General features: G+C 40.8%; 2 protein-coding genes across 3 annotated transcripts in view; one reads left to right on the top strand and one right to left on the bottom strand.

The window, feature by feature from the left end:
* On the top strand, nt 1–23,214 carry gng13b (guanine nucleotide binding protein (G protein), gamma 13b). Of its 2 annotated transcripts, none has more exons than XM_072269506.1 (3): nt 1–247; nt 8,292–8,426; nt 22,902–23,214. In XM_072269506.1, exons 2-3 carry the CDS (start codon nt 8,329–8,331, stop codon nt 23,005–23,007), a joined length of 204 nt encoding a protein of 67 aa, XP_072125607.1. In that variant the 5' UTR covers nt 1–247; nt 8,292–8,328; the 3' UTR covers nt 23,008–23,214. The 2 variants fall into 2 exon arrangements, with proteins under 2 accessions (XP_072125607.1, XP_072125608.1); XM_072269507.1 differs by lacking the exon at nt 1–247 and adding an exon at nt 1,040–1,089.
* Nucleotides 23,111–25,750, bottom strand: part of chtf18 (CTF18, chromosome transmission fidelity factor 18 homolog (S. cerevisiae)) — a 98,618-nt gene continuing 95,978 nt past the window's right edge. The window contains exon 22 of the mRNA XM_072269505.1: nt 23,111–23,876. Coding sequence (XP_072125606.1) covers nt 23,734–23,876 — 143 coding nt within the window. The 3' untranslated portion in view covers nt 23,111–23,733. The remainder of the gene's footprint in view (nt 23,877–25,750) is intronic.

The raw sequence follows: 25,750 nt of genomic DNA, 5'->3' as shown, positions 1-25,750 counted from the left end.
CTCAGGGCGGCAGTTGGAAAGCGGGCAGGCGGGAGAGCTCAGCTGTGCAAATCCTCTCCAAAGGGCATCAGCTCCACGTTCTGAATGGATTGGCAGTTACATTAATAGATTACACCAAGGATTTGCATTTCCAAAAAGGAGAGAACAACATCTGTATATATCCTGCTCAAACCTCCCTGCTGCTACCAAGGAGTGGCTGGTGGAAGCAGGGCTTTGCGTTGGTTTCTGAAAGTGCCTTGAGACTGAGGTGAGTTAACGTTTTCATCTTAAGTGGACGGGGAAGAAAAGGCCGATCTTGTCAACTTAAATGTTGCAATTAAATATTGTGGAATCTAAATTTTAAACTCAACAAATTCCACTTTTGTCTCCGGCTTTAAGATGGACACAATGAATTTACGTAGATGTTACAATGCTGGGCACGGGGCAGTGGACGACCTGATCTATATTCATACCGCAGCCTAAATTAGTCAGATGACCACTTGATTCCCAGCCCAGTTAACAGCGCCTGTTCCTTAATGACACACCGGCAGGTGCACCATCACTCAGAACCGACGTTACTGGGTATTTTATATAAATAAAGGCGAGACATGCGAATCCACTTCCTCCCGCGCTGTGCTCGGGCCACGACCCACGGGTTAATGAGATTTAAAACATTACTTGAGTTTAAAGAGAGAAGAAAATAGAGACGGAGAGGCTTGTAGTTGGATGGACGTACGGATTTGTTTTTTTCCTACTGCGGTAGCTCTTCACCAGAAATGGTGACAACATTTTCCAAACGAAAGACAGCCAATTTCAGCCTTGCAGGAGTTAAAACAATTGATCGGGCTGAACCCTGAGGAAAAATTCCTGCGCTCCATATCATTACTAAATTACAATGAAGATGACCGTCGTTATGAACAGTGGATACGTTCATTTTGTATCTAAAATGTTTTCCTGTCTGGATGTGAATTACCCTGCTTCCCTTTCTCCCAAACAAGCACGGTCTGAAATTGTCTGTCTATATCGATTTTTTAAAAAAAAAATTAGGCACCACGTGTTTTGTGCTTGTGAGCCATCGGGCACCCCCCAAACCTGACCACCAGTTAACTGGTAAGCGCTAGTTGACACAAGGGATTGGCAAAATCAGTTGGATGTTACGCGTTGTCCATTTCTTTGTGTAGTAATTTTCACTACGTCATTACGAGGAACGTAGAAGATTAATCTGCGCTGTCTGGCCCGAGCTGAAACATAGAGGTGGGTTTCTGACTGGATGTTTATGCTGGAGGGCGTTGGAGTCGGCGAGACCACCGGGAAAGGTCAGTCGGGTTTAGTCCATTGAAATGATCCAGAAGCAAAACAGGGTCGCATCCCCGTCCCGGGGAAGGGTCTGTGGCGCTTGGTGATGCTTGTCAGGTTGAGTTGCAGACACGAGCCGATGTTGCGGGAATAATACATCCAGTTGGAAAAGGAATGAGAGCGGTGGATTCGATCGGCCGACGTTGTTTATTGTTGGGCCCCATTGTTAATGAACGTTCGTTGTGTGTGAATACTGCTTTGCGATCTCCGAAGTACGCGAATGATTGGAAAGCAGCTTCCCGAGAGAGGGGGCTCTGGCACTGTTCGGTATGTCAGTGAGATATCCAAATCTAATAGTTTCCCTTCAGAAACTATATCCCATCAAATTATCAGCGTCTTCCTGTTTAGTTCCTGTAGCTGACGGGAAAGCTGTCCATTAATTCCCCAAGGTTTGATATACCCGGAAAACTTCTCCAGACTAGCTTTCCACCAACCCAATTAGAATGATATTGGTCCATGTACAAAGCCTCTGGTATGTTTTCTACCATTGACCAGCATAATAAAGGATCAGGTGAGAAAGACAACATGCTCCCGAGAGAAACTATGGCTGTTCTGAAGTCTCAGTTGTAGTCAGCTTAACCAGACTGGACACACTGGGGAACTGGATCAATTCTGAGGAAAGGTCACTGATCAGAAATGTCCATTCTTTCCCTCTTTATTTTGGGACAGTTGTGGTTGGAGGTTTCATCTGAAGGCTTCCTGCCTTCAACCTCTTTATCCGCAAATTCCTATTTGTCCAAAGATATAATAATCCCCTGTTCCCCTTACAAGGCATCATCTTCCATGGCAATTTAAAAGCAGACATCATCTCTTGATTAAAAACACAAGAGATTCTGCAGATGCTGGAAGTCCAGAGCAACAAACACAAAATGCAGGAGGAACTCAACAGGTCAGGTGGCATCTATGGAGAGGAATAAACCGTCAGTATTTTCAGCTGAGACCCTTCGCCAGGGATAAGAAAGGAAGATACCAGAATAAGAAGGTGGCAGAGGGGAAGAATGCAAGCTGGAAGGTAATAGGTGAAGCCAGATTGATAGGGAGGGCGATGAAGCAAGAAGCTAGGAGGTGATTGGAGGGAAAGGCATAGGGATGAAGAAGGAATCTTATAGGAGAGGAGAGTGGACCATGGGAGAAAGGAGGAGGAGCACCTGGGGGAGGTGATAGGCAAGTGAGGAGGGGTAAGAGGGGTCCAGAGTGGGGAATTGAAGAAGAGGGAAAGGAAGGGGGGGGAACATTAATGGAAGTTGGAGAAATCGATGTTCATGCCATCAGGTTGGAGGCTACCTGGACAGAATATGAGGTGTTGCTCCTCTAGTCTAAGAGTGGAAGAAGAGGAGGCTACAGACCGACATGTCAGAATGGGAACAGGGGTTGGAAGTAAAATGGTTAGCCACTAGGAAATCCTGCTTTTTGTAGATGGAGTAAAGGTGCTCAACAAAGTGGCCTGCAGTCTACACTGGGGTCTCACCAGTATAGAAACTGGATCAGAAGCACCGGATACAATAGATGATCCCAAAAGATTCGCAGGTGAAGTGTTGCTTTACTTGGAGGGATTGCTTGGGGTCCTGAATGGAGGTGAGGGAGGAGGTGAATGGGCAGGTGTAGCACTTCTTCCACTTGAGCCAGGAGGGAGATTAGTGGGGTGGGACGAATGTACAAGGGGATGGGATTTTGTGTGTGATATTCTGCCAATGCTGAAAATCCAGAGTAACACACTCAAAATACTGGAAGAATTCAGCAGGTCAGGTGGCACCCATGGAAAGGAATTAGGAATCAAAATTTCAGGCTGAGACTCTTCATTGGAACTTAAAATGAAGTGGGGAGAGGCCAGAATAAGAACATGGCACCAGGGGAAGGAGTACAAGCTGGATGGTGATAGATGAAGCTAGGTGAGGGGCAAGGTAGGTAGCTGGGAGGGGGGAGGTGGGAGGGGGTTGAAATGAAAAGCTAGAAGGTGATAGGTGGAAGGGTTAAAAGGCTGAAGGAGAGAAGATTGGATTGTGGGAGAAAGGGAAGGAGGAAGGGCACCAGAGGGAGGCGATTGGCAGCTGTGGGAAAAAGGAGTAAGATGGAGCCAGAACAGGGAATGGAAAGATTACCAGCTTTAATGATTGTTAAATAGCTATTTATTCCATCTTTAACGTTCATAACTGATAAATGATTCAAAAAAATCAGAGGAGTTTTGAAACTACTTTTCTCCTGTGCAAAGAGGGGCCCACAAGAATAACTTGGGGATAATCCTGGAGATCTGGTAATCTAGCAAAGAGGCAAATATATTCTTCAGATAGCAAAATAGTTGATATGGTCCAATCACCAAACCTTCTCTTAACCAACACAGCCCTGATATTTTGTTTGGCTTGGTTATTGGTTTCGCTTTATTTCTATTATAGAAATAATTCGAGAGGCAGTGTAAGTCAATCTTTATAAAGCATTTCAGAATAATTGGTTCTGGTAAATTCACAGATGTTTTGAATAGCATTTCTAATATGGCTTTAAACGTTAATTTAAAATTCTTATCCTTGTTTTCAAAAATTTCCCTAGTCTTTTGCCTCATTCCTTTAATCATTCCTGCCATCACGATAAGCCTTTGAAATCTGTTTGTTTAACGAGTTCTGGCTTTCTGTGCAGCACCAGTCTCTACATCTGCCCCACAGGTGGTCGTGACTTCAGAACTGTTTTGAGTCATCAGCTCTGGAAATCCCTCATTAAAGTGCTCTGCCTCCCTACTATTCCATATTTAAGATGCTCCTTAATACCTAATGTACCTCTATGACTAAGCTTTTACTCATTGGAATAATATCACATTTTGTAGCACAGAAACAAAAATTATGTTTAATAACATTATGAAGTACCCACTGTATTTCTCTAGAAATATAGTTATTGTTGCTCTTGGTTTGTCAGGATTCAGAGAACATCCAATTATCATTTGCGTGTGTAATGCCCTAGGTAAGATTTCTACTGTTATGGTGTGAGGTATTTTTACTTTAACAGTTTTCTGTAAAAGCAGTTTTTCCCTGCTAGCAAGTGTTTCAGCTTCGGTTAAGGATAAGGAGCATGTTGTCCAACTTTGTCAGCCATTCGGGGTTCTCTTGGTATGTGTTGTAACTTTCTGCCCAATAGAACATTGGAGAGTGCTGGACGGGAGCAGATTTCTGAAGGACAGTAGTCTGGTTTGGGTTTTTTTTTTGGTGGGAGCTGCAAAGCGGGGCACAAGAGAAGGTGCCACAAATGATGTTTGAAGGAGAGTCCCCCTTGTAAGATGTGCTTGTGTGGATGAATGGCTCCAAGGAGGAAGGGCCAATACTCCAGAGAGATCCAGTTCGTTCGAGATGGTCTTTGAGGGAAGTTCAGGCTGTGGTGGGGGCTTTCACGCAGTCCATGACTTCTGCACATGAATAAAGCGATATACCCTGACTACTCCAGAAACAAGCTCCGATATTTATGTGCACATTGGACTGGTTTAACTGTAATGGACCTTTATATTTCTTCTTTTTTTTCCCTGTAAGTGTAAATTTGGGAAATATATTTCTTTATAATCTGTTAATTTTCAGGCGAATAGTAACTTTGCATAGAGCAGTATTTACACAGCAGTTGCTCAGATAGAGGGTTCCTTAATCGGAACATCACAACGTTCCTGTTTGGTTGAACCCCAAATCATACTGATCCTAGACGTATATTGTTTATGAAAGGTGTCCTTCTCACTGCTGAGTCATGTGGTGTTAGCAGAGTTAACCAACAAGTCCTTGTGAGAGGGTTACACTTGAGTACTACAAAATAAATTCATTAGCACATCTTTTTTAGGTTCAGTCCTAGAGAATGATGCAACAATTCTCCATAACAAGTATAGGGCGAGTATTTCTTAAAGCTCCCTCTGCCAGGATACTTTCTACATCAACTCAAATCAAAACTTGTTAGCCTAGTGTTCTGTACTCAGTTCTACACTGACTACTTCTTGTCAGCAGACCCCTGAAATATTTCAGTTTGTCAAACCCATGCTTGCTCATATTCTGAATTAGCCATTTTAAGCAGGGAGGAAAATATAGAGCTTACCACATTCTGATAAGCAATGACCAGAATGGAGGCAACAGTGAAAACAGTGACCCTTACTGATTCATTTTCTGTAACATGGCCTTTGGTTCCCTTTTACCCTTCATACCTCAGTTTGTTCATGGCTGTCACTCTTTCCCTGTCTCAAGTCAGGCACAAAATGTGAGGAGGATGCTAAGAGGATGCAGGGTGACTTGGATAGGTTAGGTGAGTGGGCAAATTCATGGCAGATGCAATCTGATGTTGATAAATGTGAGGTTATCCACTTTGGTGGCAAGAACAGGAAAACAGATTATTATCTGAATGGTGGCCGATTAGGAAAAGGGGAGGTGCAACAAGACCTGGGTGTCATTATACACCAGTCCTTGAAAGTGGGCATGCAGGTACAGCTGGCGGTGAAAAAGGCGAATGGTATGCTGGCATTCATAGCAAGGGGATTTGAGTACAGGAGCAGGGAGGTACTACTGCAGTTGTACAAGGCCTTGGTGAGACCACTTCTGGAGTATTGTGTGCAGTTTTGGTCCCCTAATCTGAGGAAAGACATTCTTGCCATAGAGGGAGTGCAAAGAAGATTGATTCCTGGGATGGCAGGACTTTCATATGATGAAAGACTGGATGAACTGGGCTTGTACTCCCTGGAATTTAGAAGATTGAGGGGGGATCTGATTGAAATGTATAAAATTCTAAAGGGATTGGACAGGCTAGATGCAGGAAGATTGTTCCCGATGTTGGGGAAGTCCAAAACGAGGGGTCACAGTTTGAGGATAAAGGGGAAGCCTTTTAGGGCGGAGATGAGGAAAAACTTCTTAACACAGTGAGTGGTGAATCTGTGGAATTCTCTGCCACAGGAAACAGTTGAGGCCAGTTCATTGGCTATATTTAAGAGGGAGTTAGATATGGCCCTTGTGGCTAAAGGGATCAGGGGATATGGAGAGAAGGCAGGTACAGGTTTCTGAGTTGGATGATCAGCCATGATCGTACTGAATGGTGGTGCAGGCTCGAAGGGCCGAATGGCCTACTGCACCTATTTTCTATGTTTCTATGACAATTGATGTAAAAGGCTTGATTGTGCGACTGTTCTTCTGACCGATTGATTTTAATGTTGGAAGAGGCTGGTCACATTTTACTCGTGACTCAGTTTAAATATTAATAAATAATTCTCAGGGACTGAAGGCAGACACACAGGAGTCAGAAGAACACATGGGAACTATCTGAGCCTTAACACTTTATGGTCAGATCACATTTTATGCTTATTCACAAAGCTGAATTGCCAAGTGCAAATGAAATGTCAGATCAATGCTCCACCTGTCTCTGGTCAGAAAAGAAAATGAAAATGTTCTGGCATTCTCCCTGTTGCATTGAATGGTGTTCAGCCATCAACCAACAAGTTGTCAGTTATTTACACATTGCAGTGTTTGGAATCTTGCTAAGTTCAAGTTGGTTGCCCTGTTTTGTATAATATCATTGTCTAGCAAAGACAAGGACTCCAGTAAATTTCTACAGATGTACCGTGGAGAACATTCTGACTGGTTGCATCATCGTCTGGGATGGAGGATCCAATGCACAGGATCCAAAAATGCTGCAGAGGATTGTAGACTCGGCCAGTTCCATCATGGGCTCTAGGCTCTCCACCGATGAATACACCTTCAAACAAGATGGTGCCTCGGGAAGGCAGCGCCCATCATTAGGGACCCCCCCCCCCCCCACCCCTCACCATCCAGGACATGAACGCTTCTCATGGAAGGAGATCTAGGAGTCTAAGAATGTGCATTCAATATCTTATGAACGGCTTCTTCCCCTCCACCATCAGATATCTGAATGGTCCATAACCCATGACACTGTCTCATTATTTTGAACTACTTATTTATTTTTAAAATATATTTCTTATTGTACCTTATAACTTATGTATTGCTACCACAAAACAAATTTTAAGATATACAGTATGTTAGTGATAATAAGTCTGATTTTGACTGTAACTATACATTAGAAATGGATCATTGACTTGAAAATCAGGAGGGCATGGAAGTATTGTAGATGTACAAGTCTGCCTTTTCATTAGGTGAGGAATAAGATTGGACTCAGCTGCAATGTCTCTATCCCTGCCAATAGTTAGTTAATGCTCACTGGTCATAAATATAAAGAACATTTATCCGAGTGCACTGGAGTTCCATCAAAGTTCAAAGCAAATTTATTATCAAAGTACATATAGGTCACCTTGAGATTCATTTTCTTGCAGACATACTCAACAATTCCATAATAGAATAATAACCATAATAGAATCAATGCAAGACTGTACCAACTTGGGTGCTTAACCGGTGTGCAAAAGATAACAAATTGTGCAAATACAAAAAGAAAGAATTAATAATAATAAATAAATAAGCAATAAATATTGAGAATATGAGAGTCCTTGAAAATGAGTCCATAGGTTTGGAGAACATTTCAATGATGTTGAATGAAAGTATCCCCTCTGGTTCAAGAGCCTGGTGATTAAGGGGTAATAATTGTTCCTCAGCCTGGTGGCACGAGTCCTGAGGCTCCTGTACTTTCTTCCTAGTTACAGCAGCGAGAAGACAGCAAAAGAAGTTTATCTCCCCAGATAAAACACTCACCTGCCTTTTCTGTTTGCAGATGCTATGCAATGCTACTTTGTGTTACCACTTTCTGCATTTATTTGTGATAAATTCAATGGTGTATTTATTGTTTCTGGATAAGTAATGGCAGGAAATTGGCTATTCAACCCCAGATTGATTGGTCTCACCACTGATCATGATTGAATAAAATTCTTATTTCATTCAGACTTGAGTCTGTCTCAGAAAGCTTCTTGAATCCTGAAAGAACAGCATATGCTGTTCACTCAGCTGTAAAGATGTATTTTTTGAAATTTTAATTTCTCTTTTTGATTATTTCAGATTTTTCCCCCGAAGACAGTTAAAGTAATCCTTCACCATGGAAGATTGGGATGTTCCACAGTTCAAGAAAGAAGTGGATAGCCTGAAGTATCAGTTGTCCTACAAGAGGGAAATGTCTTCCAAAACAATCCCTGAGTAAGCTTCAAGACCCGTATTAAAGTTGTGTTTAAGACTCCAAATGAAAACCGAGCACTCTCAGATACAAGTTAAAAACTGACAGCCTTTTAAAATGTGGTTCTTTCCTTGCCCAAAAATGCACCAATTTGTAAAAAATAAATTCACAATTCTAAAGTGGTTTAATAGGATAGACATACAGAAGATATCTGCACCTGGGGAAGCCCAAGTCAACAGTATCAAAATAAGGTAGTGACCAAAAAAAAAGTAAGAAATTGAGGAAAATTTCTTTCACATGAGGGTGAGAAGAACATGGAGCTTGTAACTACAAGGATTAACTGCTTAGTATTTATCCAGATTCCACTTAAATGCAGCCATTCTAAGGAAGAAAAGAATAGGAGGTTGTATTAATAAGATTAGATGAAGTAGATGCGGAGGCGACTCGTGTAGCTTCAACACTGGTATATGAACTTGAAAAGCTTATCCCTATGCAGAAAATTATAAGTACGCTGTCTTACAACATAACAAGGTCAAAAATGGCTCCTATTAAGTTTCTGCATCTTTCTATCTTTCATTTTGTATGGAAATCCACAATTTCTGCATCAAACTTGCCATATCCACTCTGCATGCTTCCAATTTTTTTTCAGTTGCCTCTCTGTCCTGGCCATTAATTTCCCACCTAATTACTAAAAATAGAAATGACACCTTTTTGAAACCTAGGCTCACTTCCTTTCCCTGATTATAGACTTGCTAACTTTCACAAAGCATTGAACTAAATCAGTTTGGAATAATTTGCCCTTTACAAATACAGCTTGACTTCAGTGCTTAGGTCATTCCTTATTAAGTGCTATCTTTTAATGTAGAATCTAGTGTGGAACTGTTGAAGTGAGACCAAAGCGATGCAAAATTGGCTCCATTATCACATTTCCATTTTATCATTCTAAAGAATCTTTGAGCAATTTCAATTTACGATTATATGAACAAGGTATTATATTTGCTGGAAAGTAGAAAGTTTAAAGGGTGCTTTGACTATTTTCAAGGATTTGATGAATTTCCAAATAGAGAGAAATCTTATCCATTCATAAAGGTTTAGGATATATAGACATAATTTTGAAATCAGAGCTGAACCATTATAAAAAGAAAGACTAATATTTACATTGTGTTCTTCATATCCTTTTTAGGACATTCTAAAGATACTTCTAGCTAACGATGCACTTTAGAAATGCAGTCAGTATAGTAATAAAAGAAAAATAACTCCTTATTTACAAAGAGAAAACACTCACTAACTACAACATGATAATGACCAGATAATCCATTTCTGTGGAGTTAATGATAGACACAAGGAGTAACTCCTTCGAGCCTAAAGTGGAGTGTTAGAATCTTTTGTGTTCAATTCATTAACATCAAATCTGAAACCCAGAAACAGTCAGGAGGACTACTAATACTGGTGTTCAGAGAAGAAGCTAAGAGACTCATCTTTATTCAAGGAATAATAGATATACAAAACTCTTTCCCACAATAACTAGTTGGTTCAATTTGTCATATTAAATCTGAGATTGGCAAGCTTTTGTGGACGAAGGGTATAATGGGATATGGTAAATTGGGGCTGCATAGCCTAGTCCTACTCATACATTTTAACCTCCTCCAAAAATGAAACATCAATATAAAAAGTTTCCATCTGTTTGAGTTTTCTGGTTTGTTATTGAATAACTTGAAAAGAGAGATTATCTAGTACACGCTACATCAAAGACTGAACCAAGTTATTAATCAAAAGACCACTCCAGCCTGTAACTTCTGTACAGGATTGTTATGTCTAGCTTGTAGCCGAAAAGATTGAGGCATTAGTAATGATCTTTCAAGAATCACTAGATTCTGGCATGGTTCTGGAGGACTGGAAAATTGCAAATGTCACTCCACTCTTCAAGAAGGGAGGGAGGCAGAAGAAAGGAAATTATAGGCCCGTTAGCCCGACCTCACTGATTGGGAAGATGTTGGAGCCGATAGTTAAGGATGAAGTTTTGGGGTACTTAAGGCACATGGTAAATAGGCCAAAGTCAGCATGGTTTCCTTAAGGGAACACCTTGCCTGACAAATTTGTTGGAATTATTTGAAAAAATAACAAGCAGGATAGACAAAGGAGAATCAGTGGATGTTGCATATTTGCTTTTTCAGAAGGCCTTTGACAAGGTGCCGTACGTGAGGCTGCTTACCACAATTAGAACCCATGGCATTGCTGAAAAGATAGTAACATGGATGGTGTTGGCTGATTGACAGGAGACAAAGAGTGGGAGCAAAGGGTGACTTTTCTGATGGGCTGTCACTGATTAGTGGTGTTCTGCTTCTTTTTATGTTGTATGCCAATGATTTGGATGATGGAATTGATGGCTTTGTGGCCAAGTTTGTGGACGATACGAAGACAGGCAAAGGGGCAGGTAGTGTTGAGAAAGCTGGAAGGCTGCAGAAGGACTTGGGACAGATTGGGAGAACAGGCAAAGTAGCAGATGGAATACTGTGTCAGGAAGTGTATGGTCATGCACGTTGGTAGAAGAACTAAAACCATAGACTATTTTCTAAACGGGAGAAAAAATTCAAAAATCCGAGGTGCAACGGGACATGGGAGTCCTCATGCAGGATTCCCTAAAGGTTAACTTACAGATTGTGTCAGTGGTGAGGGAGGCAAATGCAATGTAAGCATTCATTTCAAGAAGACTAGAATATAAAAACAAGGATATAATATTGTGACTTTATAAGGCACTGGTGAGGCCTCACTTGGAGTATTCTGAGCAATTTTGGTCCCTTTAACTAAGAAAGAATGTGCTGACATTGGAGAGGATTCAAAGGAGGTTCATAAAAATGATTCCGGGAGTGAAAGGCTCATATGAGGAGCATTTGATGACTCTGGGCCTGTACTCACTGGAATTTATCAGAATGGGGGAGGGGTGGTGGACTCTCATTTACACCTATCATGTGTTGAAAGGCCTTGGTAGAGTGGATATGGAGAAGGTGTTTCCTATGGTGGGGAGTCCAGGACCAGAGGGTACAGCCTCAGAATAGAGGGGCATCTATTTAGAATAGAGATGAGGAGGAATTTATTTAGGCAGATGGTAGTGAATCCGTGGAATTTGTTGCCACAGGCAGCTGTGGAGGCCAAGTCACTCAGTGTATTTAAAGCAGAGGTTGATAGATTTTTGATTAGTCAGGGTGTGAAAGGTTACAGGTGAAGGCAGGAGAATGGGGACCAGAGGGAAATAGATCAGTCATGATGAAATGGCGGAATGAACTCGATGGGTCAAATGGCCTGATTCTGTTCCTGTGTCTTATGGTCTAATGCCACAGGAGATAAATTGGCCTTTGAATTTAATTTTTTTTCCACTCATTTTCCCCTGTGTGATGCTAATTGTTGATAAAAGTGTGGAGGCATGTAACCTGTTCCTGAACTGTGATCAATGGTGCTTTTAAGTACAAGGGTGGGTGAGAGATGCAAACTCTCTAGTTGTCAATCCAGTGCAGAATAACCAGATCAGGTACAGGACTGAGCTTTGGTGATAGCACCCTGCTGTTATCACTGCAACCAAGTAGGTTGGTGGAGCAATGCAATCAAGTCACCAAGAGCTACTGATAAAAGGTGCTAACATGCCACATGTCCCCCCATATGTTTGAGTAAGGGATGGTTATAGGATAACACTTCTGAGGGAGCTTTTCATAGTTCGGGGTGATGCCTTTGACGTTAGCCTTTAAACTGAACTGCCAGCTACCACATGGATGATGTTAAAGATGATTCTGGTAATACACAAGACAGGGCACAGGGCTCCCTGGCAGGCTGGAGCTGTGTTTACCGTTCAAACAAAATTAAACTAATGATTTATCTAATTTTGCGATCACCTTTAGTGCTTCTTCTTAAAAAAATTAATTAAGCTAGTCTGTTTAACCAACAGGAGAGCAGATCTACAGGAGCTTCTTGGAGGAAGGGACAATTAATATCTGAAACGAATCCTCAAAAGAAATTTAGAAATCTATATTGTTTCATTTCTTTATGTCTATCAGCCCTTTTATACCTTGTAGTGTTGTCTAGTCATACTAGGCAGATAGGCAGTGCAACCACATGAAAAATTCTGTATAATTCTGAGTGCTTTCTAACAAAACTGTAAGACATAAGACATAGGAGCAGAATTAGGCCATTCGACCCATAAAGTCTGCTCCACATGGCTGATCCATTTCCCTCTCAACCCTATTATAACCATATAACAATTACAGCACGGAAACAGGCCATCTCTGCCCTTCTAGTCCGTGCTGAACGCTACTCTCACCTAGTCCCACTGACCTGCACTCAGCCCATAACCCTCCATTCCTTTCCTGTCTATATATCTATCCAATTTTTCTTTAAACGATAATGTCGAACCTGCCTCTACCACTTCTACTGGAAGTTCGTGCAACACTTAATTCAAGCTCCCCTGATAATTGACTTATCACTATATTCATGCGAGGAAAATACGCACTGTGTGTTTAATATTAAATTCGTTAGATAAACCCTTTTAGAAATTTATTCTCCTGCCTTCTCCCCGTAACCTTTCACAACCTGCCTTATCAAGAATCGATCAACTTCTGCTTTAAATACACCCAATGACCTGGCTCCCACAGTCATCTGTGGCAGTGAATTCCACAGATTCAGCACTCTCTGGCTAAAGAAATTCCTCCTCATCTCCATTCTATTGAGGTTGTGCCCGCTGGTCCTAGACCCCCACTATAGGGAACATCCTCTCCACATCCACTCTATCTAAGCCTTTCAATATTTGATAGGTTTCAATGAGATCCCCTCTCATTCTTCTTCATTCCGGTGAGTACAGGCCTAAAGCCATCAAACCCTCCTCATTCCCAGAATCATTTTAGTGAACCTCTTGAAATCTCTCCAATGTCAGCATATCCTTTCTTAGCCAAGGGACAGAAAATTGCTCACAATACTCCCAGTGAGGCCTCAGCAGTACCTTATAAAGCCTCAGCACTACATCTTTGTTTTATATTCTAGTCGTCTCAAGATGAACATGAACATTGCATTTGCCTTCCTCACCACTAATACAATCTGCAAGTTAACCTCTAGGGAATCCTGCACGAGGACTTCTAAGTCCCTTTGCACCTCAGATTTTTGAATTTTCTCACCGTTTAGAAAATAGTCTGTTCTTATTCCTTCCACTAAAGCTCATAGCCATGCACTTCCTGACACTTTTTTCCATCTCCCACTTCCTTGCCCATTTTCCTAATCTGTCCAAGTCCTTCTGCAGCCTCCCAGCTTCCTCAACACAACCTGCCCTTCCCTCTGTCAAATTGGCTTAACCCCTCTCCAACGTTTCTAGCAAATCCATAATTCTGCAGGGTGGCATTTTGGTGGAGTACAACATGAGCAGATGAGTGCGTATGGGCACCAGTACAGAGGTGTCTTTAATCTGGATGCATTGGGCAACACACACAAAATCCTGGAGGAACTCAGCAGGCCAGGCAGCATCTATGGAAAAGAGTAAACAGTTGACGTTTTAGGCCGAGACCCTTCATCAGTGTCCCGAAGGCAAAGGGTTGATAGGTTCTTGATCTCCCACTCCCGTCTTCACCACATTCTACAGAGGTTGTATTGAGAACATCCTGACTGTTTACCTTTAGCCATAGATGCTGCCTGGCCTGCTGAGTTCTTCCAGCATTTTGTGTGTGTTGCTTGGATTTCCAGCATCTGCAGATTTTCTCATCTGTGTGAAGCATTGGGCTTCAGATTTATAAGGCATAAGACATTGGGGCAGGATTAGGCCATTCTGTTATGGCTGATTTATTATCCCTCTCAACCTCATTCTCCTGACTTATCTCCGGAAACTTTGACACCCTTACTAATCAAGAACCTATCAACATCTGTTTTAAATATTACCAATGACTTGGCCTCCACAACTGTCTATAACAATGAATTCCATAGATTCACTATCCTCTGGCTGAAGAAATTATTTAGGAATCTGTGTGAAGTCGGACATAAGAAACTGCAGATGATGGAATCTGGAGCAACACAAAAAGTTGGGAGGGACTTAGTGAGTCAGGCAGCGTCTATAAACAGCTGATATTTTGTGTCCACGCCCTTCATCAACTGTCATTAAACACTTATGGGTAAATTCAGAGGATTGATAGGGAACTTTGTGTGAGTAAGTATACTAACTTTCAAACTTGGTGAAATACAGACGTTGACCATGAGGTTAGGACACTTCAAGCAGAAACAATCGACATACTTTTTCCAATTTTAGAGTGAGAGTTTGTAATCCAAGTTACACCCCATCTGGACCTTGACATACAGTGCCATTTCTTCATTGTTTCTAGTTAAGAATCTTGTAGCATCGCAACTAACAGCATAGCGGGAGTACTCTCACGCTTGAGCTGAAGTAGTTCAAGCAGGTGGTCTCAAAACCAATCAGGGACAGTTTATAGATGCTGTTCTTTCTAACAGCATCTATATCTCAGGAATAAATGAACCAGAAAACTTTCATCAGCTCTGAAATTCTCTCATGATTATAAAAATATAAATCGTAAAGGAAGGAGTGAATGGACTGATACATTTTCTTTTAAAATGTCGTATTTTTATGCTCATTGAGCTTGGAAATCAAACTACATCAAGAAGACTATTTTGTACTAATGTTGTATCAAAGATACATCTTACCAATTTAAGTTATCCAATAAGGCAATTGGATTTTTGATTCTATGAATGGATACCATAGCTTCAATTCTATGAAATCAAATTTCCAGGAGAAAACTAGATTAAATTGCTGAGGGCATCATTCCATATTATGAGTAATGCTCAACTATTCAATTCCCAGCACATTGTGATGTACCGACCAGAAGGGTGATAAGGATGATTAATTTTTAATTATATCATTAGTTTACATAGTTTGTGGGGTAATATTGATTCAGTGAGTAGGCAACTATGGACAGATTGTTTTTTTTATATGTTCTAATAGCTGCTGTGTACCTCAGTAGAAGTGATATTCTTTTATTCAGCTACTAAGTTTTCTCACTTCCTCTTTTTCCAATGCTACTGACTGATTCCATTTTACAATTGTTAATACCTCTTTATAAAACACTGGTGAGGCCTTACTTGGAGTATTGGGAGCAGTTTTGGGCCCCTCATCTTAAAACAGATGTGCTGAAACTAGAGAAGGTTCAAAGGAGGTTTACGAAAATGATTCCAGGATTAAACGGCTTGTCATATCAAGAGTGTTCGATGACTTTGGACCTATATTCGCTGGAATTCAAAAGAGTGAGGGGTGACCTCACTGAAACCTATCGAATAGTGAAAGGCCTTGCTTGATAGAGTGGATATGAAGGGGATGTTTCCTATGGTGTGAAAGTCTTAGACCAGAGGACACAGCCTCAGAATAGAGGGGCATCCTTTTTAAAAGGAGATAAGGAGGAATCTCTTTAGCCAAAGAGTGGTGAATCTATGGAATTTGTTGCCACAGGCAGCTGTGGAGGTCAAGTCTGTATATATATTTAAGGCAAAGGGTTGATAGATTCTTTCCACATCCTCACCACATTCTACAGAGGTTGTATTGAGAGCATCCTGAGCAGCTGCATCACTGCCTGGTTCGGAAATTGCACCGTCTTGGATTGCAAGACCCTGCAGCTGATAGTGAGGTCAGCTGAGAAGATCATCGGGGTCTCTCTTCCCACCATTAGAGACATTTACACCACACGCTGCATCCGTAAAGCAAACAGCATTATGAAGGACCCCAGGCACCCCTCATACGAACTCTTCTCCCTCCTGCCATCTGGCAAAAGGCACCGAAGTATTCAGGGCCTCACGACCAGACTATGTAACAGTTTCTACCCCCAAGTCATCAGACTCCTCAATACCCAGAGCCTGGACTGACACCAACCTATTGCCCTCTACTGTGCATATTGTCTTGTTTATTATTTATCGTAATGCCTGCACTGTTTTGTGCACTTTATGCAGTCCTGGGTAGGTCTGTAGTCTAGTGTAGTTTTGTGTTGTTTTTTTACGTAGTTCAGTGTAGTTTTTGTATTGTTCATGTAGCACCATGGTCCTGAAAAACATTCTCTCGTTTTTACTGTGTACTGTACCAGCAGTTATGGTCGAAATTACAATAAAAAGTGACTTGATTTGGTTTGTTTAGTCGTAGCATGAAGGGATATGGGGAGAAGGTAGGAGACTGGGGCTGAGAGGAAAATTGGATCAGCCATGATGACATGGCAGAGCAGACTCAATGAGCCAAATGGCCCAATTCTGCTGCTATATCTTATGGTCTTATCTCCCTACCTCAACTGAGTGGTCATTGTTTATGGTTCGATGTAATCGGCTAGAGGGGTGTTTATTCATTAGGAGCAGCAATACCGTGGCTGGTCACGTTCACTTAAAATCCAGAACTGTGTAGTGTGCTGTAGTGGAGTACAACATGAGCAGGTGGGTGTGTATGGGCGACAGTACAAAGTGAGAACATTAGTTTCTTTACTCCTCACTTCACTCTGGGTACCTTGAAGTGAAGTGCAGTGTCTCTCTACTTTAAACCTGGTTGAAATGAGCATTATTAGCACATAGCAAGGTTTGAGCACAGCCCCTACTTAGTCTGTTATAGATCAATGCACCGAGAATTTATCAGGGATCCAAGATAACACATTGCATTACTAATTTGCAAGAACCATATCTTCACCACCAACCGGAAAATAACTGAGCTTAATATTTGATAGATGCATTATCTTAAGAATACTCTGACCTTTCAGTGTTTGAACAGATTTGTAAGGAATGGTATAAATTAGACATGCAGTGATATGAACTTTATGTCTCAAGATGATTTACTAATTGCATAATGTACTGTAGAAGATGCATTAATAAAACCCAGCAGTGGAAATCAATAATCTAAAAATAAATACAAATGGCTTCATGTGGTTGAAATAGCAGGAGCTAATGCCACAACATCTCCATGGAATGGTTTGCTGGTAAAAGTCCCTATTTACTGGTGTTATTCCCCATTAGAATTTCTGCTATTTAACAGTAACTGCCTAGAATAAAGAGATTGAGCAAGTTTTATTGTTATTAATACCAGTGGCAACTTGGAGTAAGGGAACCAAGGCAATGTGACATAGATACCAGAAATCCAGCTGCCAGACCTGAAAATCTTGAGAAAGGATTAAATTAGAAATTAAAAACCAATCCTAGACTCAGGAACCCACTGGATTGCCATAAAATGTCAGCTAGTTACTAATGTCCTTAAAGGAAGAGATAACCTTGCAATGTTTGACACCAGTCTGCTCTTATAATGACCTTGCAAAGCCACTCACTTGTATCAAATCTGCTGCGGATACATTTGACCATGCGAGAGGACTCAAGACACTGCTGAAGCATTTGCAACCTGTTGGTACTGAGAGGACGATAGAACATTGAGCACTACAGCACAATACAGGTCCATCACCCCACGATGTTGTGCCAACCTTTTAACCTAATCTAAAATCAATCTAACCCTTCCCTCCTAGCTAGCCATCCACTTTTCTATCATCCATGTGCCTACCTAAGTTTCTTAAATGTCCCTAATGTATGTACTACCTCCACCATCCCTGGCAGGACATTCCACAAACCCATCACTCATTCACTAACCTTTGCTGCACTGAAAAAGGATCTAGTGCTTGATGAATAAACTCTTCTTGGGCTTCCAGACAGGTACAGGAATCGATTATAACCAACTTTTCGACGCCAAACTCTGCCACCTTCTTCCTGGCTGGAAGCTGGAGAAGGGTTTATTCGCCCTTGCTGCATTGTAATGAAATCAAATTAAATATCCTATTCTACTTGTGGTAGCAAAGTCCCTTACAGCTGTACAGATTTCTTATCTTCGTATTCCACCTAATTTGCATCAGACTCAGCTGGTTCATTAGTGACCATACACCCAGATATCAGAAATTTGTTCAATCATCAGTGATCATGCCCGTGTTCAACACCTTCCACAGCTCCTCAGAAAGTGATAGCCATGCATGCTTTCAGGCAGCAAGACAGAGGCAATTTCTAGCCATGGGCAGATGAAAGGAAAAGAACATTTCTGCTCTGCAAGTGCCAGACCTATTTCCTAAGAGATTCTAACTACTGAGCCTTGATGTTCAGTGTATTTTCAAAGATGAAGTCACCACAATCAACATCAGGTGGCTAAGGAGTTCCATTGACCAAGAACTTAGTTATGCCAGCCAGTGAAATCAGAGACATGAGAGATTCTGCAGATGCTAGAACTCGTGAGCAACATGCACACACAATGCTGGAGGAACTCAGCAGGCCAGACAGCACCTACGGAAGAAAATACATTGTTGATATTTTGGGCTGAGACCCTACAGGGTCAAATATCAAACGTCAAATGTTTATTTTCCTCCTCAGAGAAAATTTGCTTTCTTGATAGCCTGCTGCATCTGTAAACCAACCTTTTGTGATTCATGCACAAGCACTCCCAAGTCCCTCTGCACAGCAGCATGCTGCAATTTTTTACCATTTAAATAATAATCATCGCTTCCACTTTTCCTTCCAAAGTGGATGACCTCACATTTACCAACATTGTACTCCATCTGCCAGACCCTTGCCCACTCACTTAACTTATATATATCTCTCTGCAGACTGTCTGTATCCTCTACTTGGTTTGCTTTTCCACTCAATTTAGTGTCATCAGCAAACTTAGATACACTACACTCAGTCTCCTCTTCCAGATCATTAAGGTACATGAACAGTTGCAGGCCCAGCTCGCCACTGATTGCCAACCAGAGAAAGACCCATGTATCCCAACTCTCTGCTTTCTATTAGTTAACCAATTCTCTATCAATGCTAATGCATCACCCCCAACTCTATGCATCCTTATCTTATGGATAAGTCTTTTATGTGGCACCTTATCGAATACCTTCTGGAAATCCAAGTAAGTAATGCCCATCTGTTCCCCTCTATCCACTGCACTTATTATATCCTCAAAGAACTCCAGTAAGTTTGTTAAACAGGACCTGCCATTGCTGAATCCATGCTGCATCTGCCTGATGGATCCATTTCTTTCCAGATGCCTCACTATTTCTTCTTTAATGATATCTTGAAGCATTTTCCCAACTACAGGTGTGAAACTGACTGGCCTATAGTTACCTGCCTTTTGCCAACTTCCTTTTTTGAACAGTGGCGTGACTTTTGCCTTCTTCCAATCCGCTGGGACCTGCCCAGAGTCCAGAGGATTTTGGTAAATCATCACCAAAGCCTCTACTGTAACTTCTGCCATTTCTTTCAGTACCCTGGAATGCATTCCATCAGGACCAGAGGACTTATCTATCTTTAGGCCCACAAGTTTGCTCGGCAATACCTCTTTAGTGATAGTTATTGTATCGAGGTGCTCACTTCCCATTGAGTGTATAGCATATCTCTTTGGTATGTTAAGACAAAAACCATGAAAACCGATACAAAATAGTCACTCAAAGCCTTGGCCATTTCATCATTATCCAATCTGAATTCCCTCTCATTCTCTAAGGGACCTACATTTACTTTGGCCATCCTTTTCCGCTTTATATAATTATAAAAACTTTTACTATCCGTTTTAATATTTTGTGCTATTTATTTTCATAATCTACCTTCCCTATCTTTATTGCTCACTTAGTTGCTTTTTAAAAGTTTACCCAGTCTTCCAGTTTCCCACTACTCTTGGTGACTTTGTATGCGCAAGCTTTTAGTTTGATGCCTTCCTTTATTTCCTTAGTTATCCATGGCTGGCTCTCCCTACTCTTACTGTCCTTGCTTTTAACTGGAATATACTTTGGTTGAGCACTGTGAAAAATCTCTTTGAAAGTCTTCCACTGTTCCTCAACTGTCCCACCATATAGCCTGTGTTCCCAGTTTACCCTGTCCAATTCCTCCCTCATTCCCACTGCAGTTTCCTTTGTTTAGGCATAATACACTGGTTTTAGATTGAACTATTGCACCCTCCATTTGAATGACTATCTCTAACAATGCCCAAATGGTTCAAAACCAACCTGAACAAGCAGCTTACTTGATTGGCCCTCTGTAATTTTAGAATAAATGGATATCTATTTAAAACAAGAATTAAAGAAGAATTTCCTCTTTAAAAGGGCCATGAACCTTTGGAATTCTCTATCCTAGTTTGCTAAGGAGGCTGGGTCATTGAATACATTCAAGTCTGAGGTAGACATATGTTTGTATTATTGGACACAGAGAGATTCAAGTGTAAAGGAGAACAGGCAGGAAAATGGAGTGAGGGGCCAAGTTCTAATTAGCCATTATCTTTTTGAATGACAAAGTAGGATCAAGGAGCCCTTTGAAGTAGTCTTGTTCTTATTTCTTACATATTTATCCAGCATTGATGGCCCCTCATTGTGGAGCACAGAAATTATAAACAAAGTTATAGCACCTTCTAAATTCACAATCTCTGCTTCACCAAGAAAGGTGCATGGGAGCACCATCCTCCAGGGATAGTCTATCCGGACATGGAAATAAATCATTCTCCCTTTATTGTCGCTGAGTTAGAATGTTGGAATGCTTCACCACACAGCCATGTGGGAGTACCTTCAAAAGGATTGCAGCAGTTTAAAGTGGTAGTTTATTGCCATCTCCAGTGATGGATGCCTTGCATCTCATAAATGAATAAGATAAACCGAACAAGCATCCAACACAAAGATGCTTTGTGTTCTTGCAAATTTATGCAAGGCTTCATCAATCAAACTGAATCTATAATTACTGGTTCTGCACATAGAAATTAAAGCCATTGGCTTTGTTTTGTTCTCAAGCTGAGAATATTTGTTTCAGCATTGGCAATGGGCTGTATTCATAAAAAACAAATCCAGTCAAAAAATTTAACAAAACCAATTACTAAAGAAGTTGAATGGATACAGTTTCAATAGATGATACTGTCATATTTGTTTATGTTTATTTTCCTTGTTTTAAGGAAACACAGGAAAATGAAGATCCTGTTCATTTCTTTTTGTTTGATTTGCCATTCAGCTAGATCCCCACTAATTCAACACACACAAAATGCTGGAGGAATGAAGCAGGTCAGGCATTATTGATGGATGGAAATGACTAATCGACATTTCAGGATGAGACCTTTCACTTGTCCTGATGAAGAGTCTCTGCCTCCACATTGGCTGTTCATTTCCCTCTGTAGATGCAGTCTGATCCACCGGGTTCCTTAAGCATTTTGTGTGCTGCATGTTGCTCAAGATTTCTAGCTTCTGCAGAAACTCTTGTACTAATGTCTACATGATTAGACCATAAGCCAACACACATGTAACAAAACTCCAACTGCACCAGTGTGCACGCATTCACTTCTTCTCAACAAAACTTTATCTTTGGCGAGGAAATAAGACCATTATAATTTTTCCTCACCCTGATCCTCAGCTGCATAGTGTGAGTGGGCAGAAACAGAGTAAACGGACTACAATTTCTGAACAAACATTTATCAAGGAAGGTGATAGGTTTTCTGCACAATTATTGAGTAAATTACTACTTTAGTAGCTTTTATGTAAGCAGCCATCCTGCACAATGTCAAACCTGCACAGAGTACATCTGTCCTGACTTCTGCTTCTCCACTTTGAGGTTCAGGGAAGCCAAAGACTCAGTGGGATTGTTGTCCTTCTTCAAGGAGTCCTTGAGCAAATCATTGAAACTTTTCTCTCAGTCTCTGAAAGTTGGAGTAGTGTGCCTGTTTGAAAGGTCAGACGCTATGCACGTAAATGACGGGGTCTGTTCAAAAGCTACAGCTTTATTGCCGAGGGTGGGCTGGAGAGATGGTACAGATATTGGTTTGGTTCTCATTCCAGCAAGCTTGAATTCTGCAGAGAAAGCAACAGTGGTTCTGGTGCTGCAGTACTACCAATAGTCTTGTTCCCATAAAGAATACTACCGTCAAAAACTATACTTGTGTGCTGGGATGCTTAAGCTAATGCAACACAAAAGGGATTAGGACAGATGCATAATTTCCAACATCACTTCTGTCACTGAGAAGGAATGTTATGTATTTTTCCACAGGGAAAAGTTTTTCATCACCCTTTGGAGGTTGGGATAAAATATAATCAAGGAGATGGGCAAGCCCTTAGTTGGGCTCTTGCACAATGTACAGGGAGATCAGGGATGGAATTTTAGAAGGAAGCTAAACTGCACAAGAGGCAGTGAGATTGAAGGTCAAGCTGAGAACACAGGAACTAGATATTGTTATGCTCTTAATTCCATCAATCATAATGAATATTCAGATAAAAGTAATACTCAGTTACCATTATTAAAGTAATCATTGTTTGCCTTCTTCCTGTGTGGATACATAATTTTATGCATCTACACAGGCAGTGGAGTTATTACCCCAATGTCCCTAGCAAAGCAAGCAAGAAAGGTTTAGGTTTAGGTTTAAAGAATAAACTTAGTTTGATATCGACTGTATTGATCTACTAGTTCTATGAATATGTATTCAGCTACTAATCACCTCTCCTTTCTATTCCATTTTCCTGTGGAAGCTTTGTGAAGTGGATAGAAGATGGAGTTCCAAACGACCCATTCCTCAACCCAGAGCTAATGAAGAACAACCCATGGGTAGAGAAAGGCAAATGTGCTATACTCTGACATTTTCAAACTGCTTGTTGTGTAAAACAATTAACTGATTTGTAAAGAAAGAGATTCTCTAGGAGAATTTTGTTGGAAAAGTCTTTTAAATTCTTAAACACATACATTACATTTTTTGTACATTTTATGGTAATTCCAAGCAAAGTCATTGTATGAGTGATAATCAACTTCTTTGTACAAATAGAAAGAAGCAATGTAAAAGAAAGATGACAAATAAAGCAATAATTAATGACAGCAAGACTTCATTAAGTGTCTGTCAAAGCTGGAATCCCACGTTTGCTGAAGCAAACACTACTTTATGTTCCAATCAGAGCTGAGATTGAAAGCAGTTATCCAACCCAGCCAACTCAGTATTGTAGAGCTACAACTGGCTGCTGGCAGATGGCACTTGACATTAAACACTCATACTTGAGTACCAATAAGTAACATTCAGCAGAGTATTCCTTTTAGTAGAAAAATAGATTCGAAACCTACTGCTTGTCCAACCAAATTGGTCCCTTGAGCATGCTCACACAACAGTATTGAAGTTGCTCAGATATTAGTGCCATTTGACTGGAACTCATCTTCCACAGGAAATGGCCAAGGAAAGCCAGGCTCACCTGCTTAGTCTTCAGACCTGTGGGAGCTCAAGCACAAGTGGGAGTTCTGCTTGGTGTAAGAATGTGCAACCTTCTTCATCCTATTTAAATAACCGCTGCCCTTTATTCTCATAATCCTGGCACGTTCTCAGAGCAGATCTCTTATATAAATATTGCGCCTAACCGCATTGGACATCCCTTCATTGAATCGGAACCAAACATCACTTTTTCCAACTGCTTTTCCAATTAATTTTTCAGCTGATTCCACCACAGGTTCAGCACCTCCAGTCACTGTGGGGGAGCGAGGGAAGAGAGACAAAAATCAATATATTGACAGAATTTTATGGAATGTGTACATTTAATCAGACAGCTATATTTGGCACTAAACTATAAAGAATGTTATAAATACAAAAATTGTATTGTAACAGTTCTCCCACACTGTACACGTTATCCCCAGCCGAAATTTTCTTCTTGGACTTTCACAATGGACAACTGGCAACTTAAAGAAAGAATGTACTTGGGAGCTTCCACGATCCCTGTATGCCCTGAGACAACTGGTAAATTGGTTTATTATTATCACATGTACCAGGGTACATTGAAAACCCGATCTCGTATACCTTTTATATCAATTCATCGCACCACTGCATTGATGTAGTACCAGGTACAATAATGAGAGAATGCAGTATAGTGTTATAGTTACAGAGGAAGTGTGGTGCAGGCAAACAATAAGGTGCAAGGTCATAAAGTAGACAGAGGTCAGGAGTCTAGCTTATCATGCTTGGGGTCCACTAACATTGAGTAGAAGCTGTCCTTGAGCCTGAATTGCTTTCAGGATTTCAGGCAATATTGGAAATCATATAAGAATATCTGGAATATGTGCACCTGGTTTTATTCCAAGTTTGGACATGGTCTAATATCTGTGTGATTTTGCCATCCTGACTATAACACAGAACAACCATCTTATCATCTCAGTCTGCAGGATTACATAGCCACAATGCACTAAATAACTAGAAAACCACAAAATCTAAGGAACAAAGGATAGCAGAAGGGAAACTCGCAGACACGCACGGTGCTGTATATTGCCTCAATATGCAAAAGATCCAAGATTAAGACTTAAATGCTAATAGGCTGACTGTTGTCTTATTTTACTGACAATATAAGGTACGAAGTTAGTTTGAAGTGCCATAATCATAATCCTATTAGGCAGGATTCTTTTGCACAAAATCTATTTGCAAAATGACAGAGTTCTTTGTACACTAACAAGGCTATTACAAGTGCAGACTTCTGAAGAAAAAAACCTCCAAAATACATTCTTTTTGTAAGAAAGAGGTGTTACCTCAGTCAAACAAAGTGGGAACAAGATATCCACAACTCAGCTGACTTTCAGTGATCAACGTCATTTATACATATCGACTGAAATGTAGAAATAAGCCCTGAGAAAGATGTTTGCAGAGATAATTCATGCAGCATGATGCTAACTTGCTCCTCTGGAGATGCGGTAAATCAAACTGAAAAACTAAGTGCTTGTTTGATATGTAAGTCATCAACTGAACAATCAACCTCACAGAGTATTAGAGACTTTGTTTTGCTGGGGAAAACAAAAGTCATGTCACCATGGAAACAATGAGATGGTGAAAGAAACGTACTGCTCTGAACAACTATTAGTGAATTATTTTTATATTCTGACCAAGCTGTACTGACAACAACAAGTGATACTGGCCACCAGGACCTACTGCTGGGTTTCCAGTCAGTTGCCAATTCATCTCAGTGACAGATAGGAGGACATGACATTCTCTAAAAATGCTGGATTTAATAGAAATTAAATAGTTTGAAAGAATAATGAAGAAGAAACGTGCAGATGTAAGAAAATTAGTAAATGATCTTAACGTTTATTTTTGCACAGTGGGTTATGATTTGTGACTCTGCCGGAATGGCTGGTGAAACCATATTCGATAATAATTTTCAAAAAAAAAAAAACTGGAAACGTGTGCAGAGGAAAAATGGCCAAGGCTAGCTAAAATGGGTAGGGGAATTGGAATAATTTGGACATGTCGGTCCATGGCCTCCGCTTGTGTCAAGATGACGCCACCTTCAGGGTGGAGGAGCAACACCTTATATGTATTCTGTTTGGGTAGCCTCCAACCTGATGGCATGAATATCAAGTT

Source organism: Mobula birostris, chromosome 9 (genome assembly GCF_030028105.1).
Source record: "Mobula birostris isolate sMobBir1 chromosome 9, sMobBir1.hap1, whole genome shotgun sequence".
Classification (NCBI taxonomy): domain Eukaryota; kingdom Metazoa; phylum Chordata; class Chondrichthyes; order Myliobatiformes; family Myliobatidae; genus Mobula; species Mobula birostris.
This window is presented reverse-complemented; position numbering and strand designations above follow the sequence as displayed.